Source organism: Molossus molossus, unplaced genomic scaffold (assembly GCF_014108415.1).
Source record: "Molossus molossus isolate mMolMol1 unplaced genomic scaffold, mMolMol1.p scaffold_m16_p_22, whole genome shotgun sequence".
NCBI classification, from domain to species: Eukaryota; Metazoa; Chordata; class Mammalia; order Chiroptera; family Molossidae; genus Molossus; species Molossus molossus.
In genome coordinates this window covers 16,929,116-16,942,183 of record NW_023425358.1, presented here as the reverse complement: position 1 = coordinate 16,942,183, position 13,068 = coordinate 16,929,116, and the positions used below count along the sequence as shown (strand labels likewise).

At 46.5% G+C, this 13,068-nt stretch overlaps 1 protein-coding gene across 2 annotated transcripts in view; it reads right to left on the bottom strand.

Moving 5' to 3' along the window:
• SMARCB1 (SWI/SNF related, matrix associated, actin dependent regulator of chromatin, subfamily b, member 1) overlaps positions 1–13,068 on the bottom strand; it is a 34,870-nt gene that overhangs the window by 18,576 nt on the left and 3,226 nt on the right. The window contains exons 2-5 of one of the 2 annotated variants that reach the window (XM_036276939.1): positions 11,766–11,877; positions 9,883–10,012; positions 6,101–6,238; positions 4,336–4,463 (exon numbers count right to left, since the gene is read on the bottom strand). In XM_036276939.1, coding sequence (XP_036132832.1) covers positions 4,336–4,463; positions 6,101–6,238; positions 9,883–10,012; positions 11,766–11,877 — 508 coding nt within the window. Of the gene's footprint in view, positions 1–4,335; positions 4,464–6,100; positions 6,239–9,882; positions 10,013–11,738; positions 11,878–13,068 lie in introns of both variants that reach the window. The other variant, XM_036276938.1, reaches the window with a different exon arrangement.

Genomic DNA, 13,068 nt, shown 5'->3' with positions numbered 1-13,068 from the left:
GTTAGAAAGGATGGCCTGAACTACATAGAGTTCATTCATGCTGCTCAACTAGTGCTGTTTCTACATTTAATCCCTTTGTAATAAATACTTTCATAACCTTTATTATTATTCTTTTGATTCACCCGAGGGCATTTTTGCATTTATCTTCAGATAGAGCAGGAGGGAGAGAAGGGGGAAGAGAGAGAGAAAAACATCAATGTGAGAGAGACACATCAATGGTTGTCACCCACACGACCCCAACCAGGGCTGGGGACAAACTGCAACCGAAGTACGTGGGCTGACACTCTAACCACTAAGCCAAACCGGCCAGGGCTAGTTTCATAACCTTTAAAGTTATTTGATATTTAAATTAAGTTAAATATGACTTTAAAAAAAAACAAGAAATTAAAAGCAATTTTGAATATGTTCTTTCAACTATCATGCCAGAGGCATGGCCTCCTAATCACCAGTTAAGATTATCACAGTCCTGCCCTGGCCAGGTGTCTCAGTTGGTTGGAGCGTCATCCCATATACCAAAAGGTTGCAGGTTTGATTCCCGGTCAATCCCCAGGATTGTGGGTACAATCCCCGATCAAGGTGTGTATAGGAGGCAACCCATCATTGTTTCTCTCTCACTTCGATGTTTTTCTCTCTCCCTTCCTCTCTCTAAACATATCCTCAGGTGAAGATTAAAAAGAGACTATCACAGCCCTGGCATGCGCTCACTCTCTCTCCAGAGCACGACTGCTCAAATCTTCTTTTTGGCCCTGGCCAGTTTGGCTCAGCGGTGATAGCGTTGGCCTGCGGTCCAGAGAGACCCAGGTTCGGTTCCCGCTAAGGGCATGTACCTCGGTTGCAGTTTGTCCCCGGCCCTGGTTGGGTTGTGCGGGTGGCAGCCACTTGATGTGTCCCTTTCACGTCAATGTTTCTCTCTCTCTCTCTCTCCCTCCCACTCTATCTGAACAAAATATGAAAAAATGTCCTCGGGTGAGGATTAAAAAAAAAATCTTCTTTTTGAGTGTATTTTCCTAAGCTCTAAGGGCCATTCTTTGGCCTCTGTAACTTGTTTCTTTAGCCCAGTTCTTCTGCGGCTCACTTTTACTACCTTTGTAACTTTCTTATAATTTGAAATATATTTATACATCACAGCCCTTAGACACACTAAATATCACTCTGGGTTGAGGAAGAGGCACAGAAAAACAGCATTTTGGTGCTTCAAGTGTTTGTACTAAATTACAGTTAGTGGGATATGGTATGTTGCAATGAGGACTCCTATGAATAACAGCCTGAGAAACCCATGGTGGAGTTCACAGACAGATGCTGGTCTTCATTACGTTATACTCACGAGAGCCGTGGGAAGAGGTTCTCTTAGATTTAAGTATTATGTGTGATTCTGCTTCTTCTGAGCCACTGGCTACTGCTAATCTTGACCATATTAAAAACTGTAGAACGGATCATCATGTCGCTCTCTGCTTGGTTCTAAAAGGCTGAGAGCTATGCCTATCTCCTAGCAATGGATGCCTACTGATTTGTGTGTATGAACCAGAGTACTAGATTCATTTCATGTTTTATTTTCCCCTTTACCCAGTTTTTCCTAATCACTCCTTTTTCATTTGCTTTATTCTTTTATACCAAACATCTTCATAACAGCTGCCTTACATCCCTTCTGAAACAAGGTTGGGTATAAAAATATGGTTTTCTATGTGTTGTTGAAAGAAAAGTAACAAGACAAGCATGTACTGATTCATATGAACTAAATTCCTATGTTTGGCCAGGTTCTAAGTACTCTAAGAAAAACAGCAAGAAAAAACAAAGTCTCTGCCCTGGCTGGTTTGGCTCAGCGGTTGAAACGTCGACCTGAGGACCAGAGAGTCGTGGGTTGGGTTCCTGCTAAGGGCACATACCAAAACAAACAAACAAAACAAAAAAAACAAAGTCCCTGCCCGGCTAGTTTTCTCAGTGGTTAGAGCATCAGCCCATGGACTAAAGGGTTACGGGTTCAATTCCCAGTCAAGGGCATGTACCTAGGTTGCAGGTTTGATCCCTGGCCCTAGTCAGGCTTGTGTGGGAGGCAGCCAACTGATGTGTCCCTCTGACATCAATGTTTCTCTCACTCTCCCTCCCTCCCTTCCACTCTATCTAAAAATAAAAGGAAAAATATTCTAGGGCGAGGAAAAAAAAACAAAACGAAGTCCTTGCATTGGCCAGGTGGCTCTGTTGGTTGGAACATCCTCCTGTACATCAAAAAGTTACAGGTTCGATCCCCTGTTGGGGTGTGTACAGGAGGAAACTGATTGATGTTTCTCTCTCACATCAGTGTTTCCCTCTCTCTTTCATTTTCTCTCTCAAATCAATAAATGTGTCCTCGGGTGAGGATTAAAAAAAAGTCTCTGACCTCAAGGGGTTGAAATGGAGAGAAACAGAGATGAATTAACAAAAACTATAGCCCTGGCCAATTTGGCTCAGCGGTTAGAGTGTTGGTTGTGGATCAAAGAGTTGCGGGTTCAATTCTGGTCAAGGGCACCTACCTCAGTTGCAATTCGATCTCTGGCCCTGGTTGGGGTTTTGCGGGAGGCAACCAATTGATGTGCCTCTCTCACATTGATGTTTTTCTCTCTCTCTCTCTCTCTCTCTCCCTCCCTCCCACTCTATCTGAAAATCAACGGAAAAATATCCTCAGTTGAGGATTAAAAAGCAAACAAAAAACAAGTAACTACAATGCCTGACAGCTGAGATAAGCGGGGACATTATGACAGGTGATGCACTGTACTGGCGGTGGCCTGGCACCCATCGGCTATCCTATCCCCACGCTGGGGTATCACCAGTACACCACACCTGTCCCTATCTACACTCATTACAACCTTCTGGAACCCTTCACTGATGTCCCCCCTCAGTGATGTCCACCCTCATCCATATCTTCCCTTGGCCATGTCATCTCTTTGTCAATGTCCTCTCTTGCCAACTGGTCTATGGGTCCTGAAAGACAGGTACTTGTTCCCAGGGCTGAACAGAGGACCTTAGAGTCATGCCTGGCATGTCAATTACCAGGGGATAATCAAAGGAAGCAGCCTAATCCTTCCAGAAAGCTCAAAGCCACTGGTATCAACAACACACGTTCCTCCCTGAGGAAATCCCCTCTGGGAGAAAAATTCTGTAAGCTAATATGTTATCTGCCATGGAAACATTTAACAGCAGGGGGAGTTTTAGCAAACTAGGACATCAGAACACAACAGAGAATTCTGCACCAATTATAAAGACTATAGAAACCAGCCCAGTAGGTGTGGCTCAATGGTTGAGCATCCACCCATGCACCAAGGTCACCGGTTCGATTCCCAGTCAGGGCACATGCCCAGGTTGTGGGTCCAATCCCCAGTGAGGGGCATGCAGGAGGCAGCCAATTGATATTCTCTCTCATCAATGCATCTATCTCTCTCTCCCTTCCTCTCTCTTTCAAATTAATAAAGAAAAAAGATTTCTTAATCCTCTTAAAAAAAGAAACCAGGAAGATACTTAAGTAAGTGAAAAAATAAAATAAAAGTATACTTGCACTATAATTACAATTACAACTATGCTAAGTGTGTTTGCATATGAAAGTGACTGAAAGGAAAAATGCAAAACTGAAAACATTACAGTGGTGAGAGTCTGGTGACTCTAAACTGTTATTCATCTTAAAATAACATTCAGTTTTGTGTGGTTTTCTGTCAGAGTATAAATAGCATGTTTGGTGTAAAAAGTCTGAAAGATTCAAGACAAAAATAAAGAAGAAAATAAACAAAAGTGTAATCCTTTTTCATAGATGTGATTAGGACTCAACACCCTAGTGGACATCTCCTAACCTCTCTCTTCTATGTTTACAAACAGAATTACATTCAGATTTTGGGAGCCAGGGAAGAGTGGAAAGAGCTGGCACCTGACCCAGGACTTAAATAGTGAGGATGGAAAGAATAGAAAGGGCGAGGGAAGGCCTCCCAGCCAATGAGATGACAAGCACAAGCGTGCACACACAGTGTCTAAAAGATTGGGGGGGGAGGGGTGGACAGGTACGTGGAGGGGAGGTATGTGGAGGGCCAGGCAGCAGCATCAAGGTCACTATTGAGCTCTGTAGACTGGCAGGCTTTGTATCAGGCCATTAAACTACACATGCTCATGATAGGGAAAGAACCCAAGGTGCATGTGCCCAATATACAAGAAACAGTGGCAGAAGCAGGATTTGAACCCAGAATCCACACCCTCTAAATCTATGCCACAATGCTCTGATTGTCATGTTCAGAATCCAGAACCTGCCTGAAGGGCGTCAGGTAGGAAAGGGGAGTATTTACGCGGCAGCTGGTCTGGGCTGTACGGAGCCCCACATACCATTCATGTTCCAAGTAAAGGCGTCCCTCAATTTCTGCCCATCAATCTCCATGTCCAGCCGGATGGGAACCAGCACCTCAGGCTGGGATGCATTCTCGTGGATCACTGCTGGGTCGTGGTCATCAAAGCTGGAAGTGAATGGCAGCAAAGTCACCACAGGTTGCTAAGGATCCCCCCCGGACCTCCCTCTCTGCACCATTAACCATTGCAAACCTGTCCCAAGCAGAAGCCCAGCTCTTAAAGGGACTGGTCATCTAAGGGCTGAGTCAGCAGAGACAAGGCCAGCAGGGGTCACAAGCCACAGGGGCAGATAGGAAAGAGAGAAAGTTGCTGACTTGGGCAGCGGGACAAGACCTAGAAGGGATATTTAAGCCCCAAAGCAGGCAGAAATTTCACAGAAAGCTGTGGGAAAGAAAAGGTATTTCCAGAAGACAAAATACTTGAGCAAAGGCCAAGGGACAGAAAGAAGCAAGGAGCTGCCAGGGCAGCAGCAGCCAGAACACTGAAGGCGGGGTACAGATTAGATGGGGGAGCAGCACATGAGGCACTGGGAAACTACAGGGTCAAGATGACAACAGTTCTCTAGCTCAGGCTATGGAATCCAGCCTCTACCCTGAGGGAGCTCCAGGAGGACTGAGCAAGGGCTTATCATGGTCACATCTAGATTTTAGAAAGACAAAGAGGAAAGAGATGTGGGGATGTTGGAGGGCACGGGAAACTTAAGGGCATCTGCAGAATATGGAGGGCTGAGAACTACTCTCAGAGCTTGGGGCAAAGACGACAAACAAATAAACACAAGGAAAGCAGAGCTCGTTCCAGAAACAAATGCTCTGGGAAACACAGACAAGACAAGGGAAGGGGGAGGAGTGGCCATTCTAAAGGTGGAAGGTAGCCCTGAGAAAGTGACATTCAAATAGAGATGGAAAGGAAGGAAAAGGAGGGAGGAAAGGAAAAAGGAAGGAAAGAGGCGGAGGAGGGAAGGGGTGAGCCATGCAGATACTGGCAAGAAGTGAATAAGGCTGGGCTGTAGAGATGATTGTGGGGATGAGAGCTTGAAAAATAACCCCCAAAAGATTGCTATGTCCTAATCTTTGGAACCTTGAACAATATCTTATATTGTAAAAAGGGGAGGGATACTTTGCATGGTGCTTAAGTTAAGGATCTTGAGAGGAAATTAATTATCCTAGTGAGCCCTAAATTACATCACGAGTGTCCGTATAAGAGATAGACCAGGGGAGATTTCACACACACAGAGAAGGCCATGTGACCACAGAAGTAGAGACTGGTGATGTGGACACAAGCCAAGCAACGGCAGCAGCCCCCAGAAGCTGGAAGAGGCAGGAAGAGATTCTATCCTAGAGGCCCCAGAAATGAAGCCCAGACAATATTGGCTCAAAGAAACTCTTAGCCTCCAAAACTGAGAGAATTAATTTGTTGTGATTTATTCCAGCAGCCACAGGGAACTAATACAGCTGGAATAGCGTCAGTGACATCTAAAACCATGAGAAGAGGTTCAAGGACTATGGCCCCAGGAATTCTACTCAAGGTACTGGGTAAAATAGGAGACTGATGAGACTAACAGGCAGAGCTGGGAGGCTGGAGCAAGCCAGAGACCAGCATCCTGAAAGCCGGGGAAGTTTCACGGAAAAGGCAACATGGCATTTTAGGGAATGCAAGGTCAACGTAGAGTGTTTTTCAGGGGAGGAATATACTAAAACACATTTGAACATTAAGGTGGAATTAGTGGAGAGGGCAAGGTGCTCACCAGAGAGGGAAGGTTCTCTTCTTGTCCCGGCCCATGCGGTTCCTGTTGATGGTTGTGGAACATGGTACAGCATCCAAATGGTGGGAGCTATTGGGCAGGGTGGGCACCCATTGACTGTTCCTCTTTGCTTTCTGTTCCCTGGAAAGACATGGGAAATCCCCTACTCAGTCTACAAACCCAATACCACCTACCAGGTATCAAGTCATGGTCAGTGGATGCCCACTGAACCCCTGCTGGCTCCAGGCCCCAGTGGGAACTTCTGTGCACTGCAGACTCTGCAGGTGTCTATTCCCTAGACTCCCATCAGCATCTGCGCGGAGGTACCCGAGTACCTAGAAGTGTGCAAAGGGGCCCCAACATGTCAGAGCAGCCCCAGCCTAGTGCATGAGCCATAGTGTAAAAACACTATGTGCTGGACATGGCTCCACAGAAGCACTGTCCCTTCTGTGGGAAAGAGCACAAGGAGAAGCCTTCCCAGAGTGGAGCCTTAAACACTGAGCTGGGGTTCACTGGGGTAGGGGACAACTGGAGGGGAGAAGGCATTTCAGGAGGAGCACAGTCAGCAGCAGGGAAGAGGGAGTAGACTGCAGGTTTGGCAGGGGCTGGAAACATGGGATACAAAAAGGGTCCCAATTACAGGCGCTAGCATGTTCCATGAGAAACTGACTGAGCTCAGCAGATGGTTAGGAGTCCCCAGGGGTTTGTAGCAGAAAGAGACATGATCAGACTATTATTTTATACATGCAGGCCAGCCTGAGATGGCCTAGGCAACACTGCTGGCCTCTGGACTTCCAGACCAGTAGTGGTGAGAAGATGTAATATTGGTAAATATTGTCTACAAAGCAACACTCAAAATAATTGAAGTAGCCTATGTTTCATAAAAGGCTCAGAGTGCTCAGGTTCCCACTATGTTCTGAGTCTGTTTATCTTTGTTGGGGCCGCCTTCCCTAGCGAGACAATAGCAATGTGAGGGCAGTGACTGTGTAATTCGCCTATATAAACACCTGCACCAGTCTTCTTCAATAACTGCTACAACTCAGAGAATGTGATAACTGTTGAACTTCCTGCTGCTTAGTCAGTGCCCTCTCAGGAGGGCCACAGACACTGCTGGCAGCCCCTCCCCTCATGGGTGGTGGAGGGCAGAGATTGTGGCCACAACCTGCATGGGCCTGGGCCCTTTAACTCTTTTCTCTTCTAAAGTTGGGGCCACTCCCATCTCAGATGCTGAGGTCTAGGAGCAGCCATTGATTGAAGGTGGGGTCAAAGAAGGATTCACAGCACCAAATTTGGCCAGGACTCCACCAAGTCTCCCATCCTCAGGTCTTGCTTAGATCTTATAACCAGCCTTAGCCTTGTTATCAGAGACCTGGGAAAACGGGAAACATGGAACTAATCTGGGCAGGGCTTAGAGCTGGGGACAACAAGATCAGGATCCCCACCACAGCTTACCTGGGTCCACTGGCCACACAGACTCACTTAGAGCACAAAATTTTACGTAGTGCACTCCTGAGCCCCACCGAGATCAAGTGACACCCATCTCTGGGGAGAACCAGGGAATATGAATTCTTAACTCCCATGGGCAATGCCACTGGGCCTGTACCTGGGAAGCTTGGGTCTAGCACACTACCTCCTTCCTGAGCCTCCAGAGCCTGTAATGAGGTTTCCCCCAACCCACCGCCAAATTCAGTAGCAATCTCACTCATTTCCAGCCTGTGCTGCTCTGCCAAGTTAGTCACAGACACAGTGAGCATGAATACACAGCCATGTACAGAATCCAAGGCTATGAGTCATGTAATTCAACCTTCTTCCACTGCTAGGCGGTCTGCCAGCCTCTGCCTGACCTATCCGGTGGGGGGGGGGGGGGGGGGGGGCAGTCCTAGTGCCTTGGACTGAACAGTGAGAAGGCACTTCCTAAACATAAATCCCTCGAACCTTTACCCCCATCCCCCATAGTTCTGACCTCCCGGGTAACAAGTCTCTACTCCTCCTTCAGCTGTTCCTCAAATGACACGATCATTAAGAAAGTGTTTACCACCCCATAAAAGATTCCCAGCTGATGTGTGCAGACTTGAAAGTCCCATCCATATGTACTTAATTTCCTTCTGCCACTCCCTGGGAAAGTCTAGCCACCCTTACGTTTTACCACATCCCTTGGGGAAAAAGAAATCTGTAAAGCACACATTTATAACGCTGGCCAGATTGGATGTGTGCCACCTTTTTCGGGGGGGGAGGATATATAAACAATCCAATAGTCAAGTTGAGAGAAAATCAGAAATCATTTTTCATAACCACATCACTTGAAACAATAACGCTCTCCACCCCCCTTAGTGCTCCCAGAGTGTGGTGTATATGAATGCATATTTTCTTGAGAATTGAAAGCATAAAGCAGGCAGACTGCACATCTCATGCATGTGAACCATGTTTTTCGTTGCTGCAGAGTCTACTTAATTGTGATATCCAGGGTTACATCCTAGTCCATTCCAGTGAGTGCCTTCAGTCACGCAGCCTCTCCCTAAGGCTAGACACTCAAGCAGCTCCATATTTCCATTCTTATTCACAATGCTCCCAGGGTATCTCTGTATATATAATGCTTTTGTTGGTGGTGGTATTCTTGTAAAATATTTCTCTGGGACAAATTCCCAGAGAAATTAATGGGCCAGAGACCAAAAAAAGTTTGATGTCCTAATGCTTTACAAAAAGATCACACCCACATACCAGCCATCATAGCATCAGTGAGTATACCTGTCATACTTTCCCCAATTCTTTATGTTGCTTTTTTTTTTAAGATTTTTTTTTATCCTCACCTGAGGACATTTTTCCACTTTTTGTTCAGATAGAGTGGGAAGGAGAGAGAGGAAGAGGGAGAGAGAGAGAGAAACATCAATGTGAAAGGGACACATCAAGTGGCTGCCTCCCACAGGGTCCAACCAGGGCCAGAGACATACTGCAACTGAGGTACATGCCCTTAACGGGAACCGAAGCCAAGTCTCTCTGGACCGCAGGTCGACACTCTAACCGCTGAGCCAAACCAGCCAGGGCTAAAGATTTTTTAAAATTGATTTTTAGAGAGAGAGGAAGGAAGAGAGGGAGGGAACCATCAATGCAAGAGCACAACATTGATTGGCCACCTCCCTCATGCCCCGCCCCGACCAGGACTGAACCCACAACCTAGGCATGTGCCCTGACTGGGAATCAAACTGGCAATCCCCTGCTGCATGAGACAATGTCCAACTGAGCCACACCAACCAGGGCGTTATTTTATTTATTTTGAATTTTTTAAATTATACATGAGGACAAACATCATTCCCTATGTTTATTTATTCTTTGTACTTCCAGTATGGACCACCCTTTACCTATTTATCTATTGAGGCATTCAAGGTTTCCTTATAATCTGAATGAATAGACTCTTTCTACAACATAACAACTTTCCAATTACTTTCCTGTTTAAATGTTACTGTAAACACTCTTTTAAAGGTCTAAATTTATATATTCAAGTCTACTGTTTGTTTCTTTTGCGACTTTGTCTGGGCCACTAATTTTTCTGACAGAATAGTCCCACTTTTAAAGCATTCTTAACCACTCTCCAGAATCCAAGACTTGGCTTAGGTTTCTTTTAAATTCCAAAGACACAGAAGAAACAAAAACCCGGCTAGGATGATTTGTAAGCACAGTGGGTAAAGTATTGAAAAGTATTTCGGTTTGACTTAACCCCAACCAGTTCAGGAGTATGAGAAAAATACTCAAGGATATCCCAAGAGCACACCTGGCCAGGGGTGCATTACCTGAGGTAGGTGGGGGGCTCCGTGCTGATGGACACAGCCTTGTACTTCTCATCATTGCCGTCCAGAATCTCTTCCACCTCTGAGGCTTTTAACAGAGTCACGCTGGTGGCCAGGGTCGTGTATCCATGATCTGCAAACAGAGATGCAGCTGTGGTCACCCTGCTGGTAGGCAGCCAGCAGCAGCAGCCAGTAGATGCAGCACATCAAGGTCCTCACATGCAAGAGGTGGGAAAAGCAGGTGTTAACCTTACTACTGCTGAATGCTGGCCTCTTCCAAAAGGGCAATCTGGACCGAGCGCTTCATTTCGAGGTCTTACTGGCTAAACACTCTCTGAGGATTTCCTTGGACTAATTTGTCCCAGGAGCACTGGCTCCAGGAACAGAGGAAGTGCACAGAGCAGTGGCAGCAGGTACAGCGCAGCACAGCCAACAGGGGCTCTCAGGAGAAAGGGAAGGCTCCAGAGCAATACCATCAGTGGGAAGAGGTCTGACACCACTGCAGTCACAACATGAAGCAAAGTGGAGAGATGGAATGAGAGATGAAAAATACTATTCTTTTAAAACAAGAGCCCAGAGAGTTGGAAAGAGCTGCTTCACACCGAACATGAACTCTTGGCCCTGCGCCAATAAACACTGTGTGAGAAGCAGGACAGATTCTAGGCAATTCGACCCATAGCTCTTCAAGGGAACCTTGGTCAAGAGCTGCTACCTGTCTGCAGGTCCACCCTGGCTTCTCCTGAAGGAACAAACCAGTTACAGGGGAGGTGTCTCCAAAGCACAAGGCGGAAGAGTCACCGAGACTTCCTTTGAGACTTGCAGGGGGGAAAGCAAAGCTAGGAGCTCACTGCATTAGTGACTGGTGTCCTACTGAGGGTGGAGGGAGGACAAAAAGGAGACTTTTTAAAGTGAGTGAAAATGTTATAGCAGCAGATAAAGAAAAAGCTCTGGCTCCTGCATTAAAAGAACCACTATTTTGCCCACAGTGGACAAGACCACAGCAACACCTATAGACACGACCAAACAGGACAGATTACAAAGCATGCTTGAACTCGCACGTGCGTGCGCTCTCTCTCTCTCTCTTTTACTCTCTCTCTCTCTCACACACTCTCTCTCACATACACACACACAAACGTGCATGCACGTGCTCGCACAGCTCTCTACAAGGTGCCATTGCCAACTGGGAAGCAGTTTCAGCATCTGCTAAACATTGTGCTGTGTCCAAACCCAAATGGACCATGAGACTTTCATGATAGATCTGAAGAGCATCCTTTCACCCTGCACAGAGCTGCCACGGCTGAAGCACACCTCTACTGTCACTAGTGTCGGGCAGCTCACCTAGCAAGCCCCAGGCACACCTCAGACACAACAAGCAGGGACATGCACATGAGCTCTAGCACAATGGCTGCCAGAATGAAGTGCTATGGGATGGATGTGCTCTGGGAAGCGAAGCAGTGAAAGCCGCAGAGGGGAGTGGGAGCTGGGGTCACCACCCGCCGCTCGGGCTGCATGAAGGGTAACTATGGCGATACGCCATGGCAGATGGCAGAGCATCACAGCATTCCTAAAACGTTTTGAGACCAACATGTCTTCACAGCACCCACTACTGTCCCAGCCCCACCCCCTCTCACACCCTCTGGCCCCATTAAAAATACCTGATAAAAGACCACCAGTGGCTCCCTGGAGCCACTTTCTTGCCTGAGCTGCATGTATGCCCTGCCCCTAGATGATCCCTGCCATGATCCCTGCCACACTAAGGTCAAGGCTGCAGTGAAGACACTCTGGAGTGAAAACGTTTTATCTTCATGACATAAGCGAGTGGTTTTGAAACAGGTTTACAAACCCTCGTGAAGACGCACCCTTAGTGTTAGGTTTTGTTTTTTTACCATGTGACGATGCAACTATTTTCTTCCTCTCTTCCACAGTGGCTAGTCGCCTCCAGAGTGAGGGATATCTCTTGTACAGAGAACCTCGGAACATACGGAGGTAGTTTCCCACCTATGAGTAAAGCAAGAAGGCTCATTATGAGGGTCGCATCTCCACACAGCGGGGAGGATCCTGGCACAGAGGCTCCGCTGGGTCAAATGATGGACAAACAGGCCTTGAGTTGGTGGTCATCAGGCATCACACTTTTGGCAGCAATAAAAACACATTCTACTAACATCAAGGGTTCAACAGCAGTGCACATCTGGCTCACATCTGCCCCTCCAGGCGGGGACAATAACATCTGCATCCTGACGACAGGACCAAAAAGTTCATGAAGCAGGCCCCTAGAGCTCACCAAGAAGTCCCCGGAACTAAGAGAAGCTTGCAATGATTTTGATTTTGAACTCGGGAGCTCTGGCACTTTCCAGAAACGTAAGGCCTCTTTGACGTTCTTTTATCTTAGAGAACAACACTTTGATATTTTTACGATGTAATAAACACCAAAAAGGTCTCTTAATTTTAGACAGATGCAGGATAATTTCCCCCATGACCCCTGTTGCTTTGTTTAGTAACAAAACTCAAACCAGGGATACCAAAGGAATTTTCCAAAGAGTTTAAAAAGCACTTATTGGCAATCACCAGATTGCTACATAAATCACTACTTTTCCAAACAACAGCTTCAGTTTGCATGTACCAAATACTCAAAGTATGACTTCCTTAATGAAAAGAAAAAAAATCTAGTCCTAAAATTTTTATAAAGAAACCCCACTGTCTCACTGACTTTTCCAAAATGATTGCTTGAATCACATGGCCTGTGAACTGGGTGCCAGGTGCTGGCTCCACCTGTGACTAGGAATCACACTCCCTTTCTGGGTCTCCTTACTTACCCGTCAAATGCTCAGCAACTCAGTACCCCACAAAGGACCACTTGTATTATTCTCCCATTTACCTACCCATCATAGTACATTTATTAAATAAATAAAAATGTTTCTCCATTTTTCATGAATAAAAGATTTCTATGATCGAGTCTGGCCAGAATGGTTCAGTGGTTGAGCGTTGACCCATGCACCAAGAGGTCACCAGTTCGATTCCCGGTCAGGACACATGCCCAGGTTGTGGGCCCGATCCCCAGTGGGGGGCATGCAGGAAGTGGCCAATCAATGTTCTCTCTCATCGATGTTTCTCTCTCTCTCTCCCTCTCCCTTCCTCTCTCTCTAAAATCAATCTCTCTCTCTCTCCCTTCCTCTCTCTCTAAAATCAATA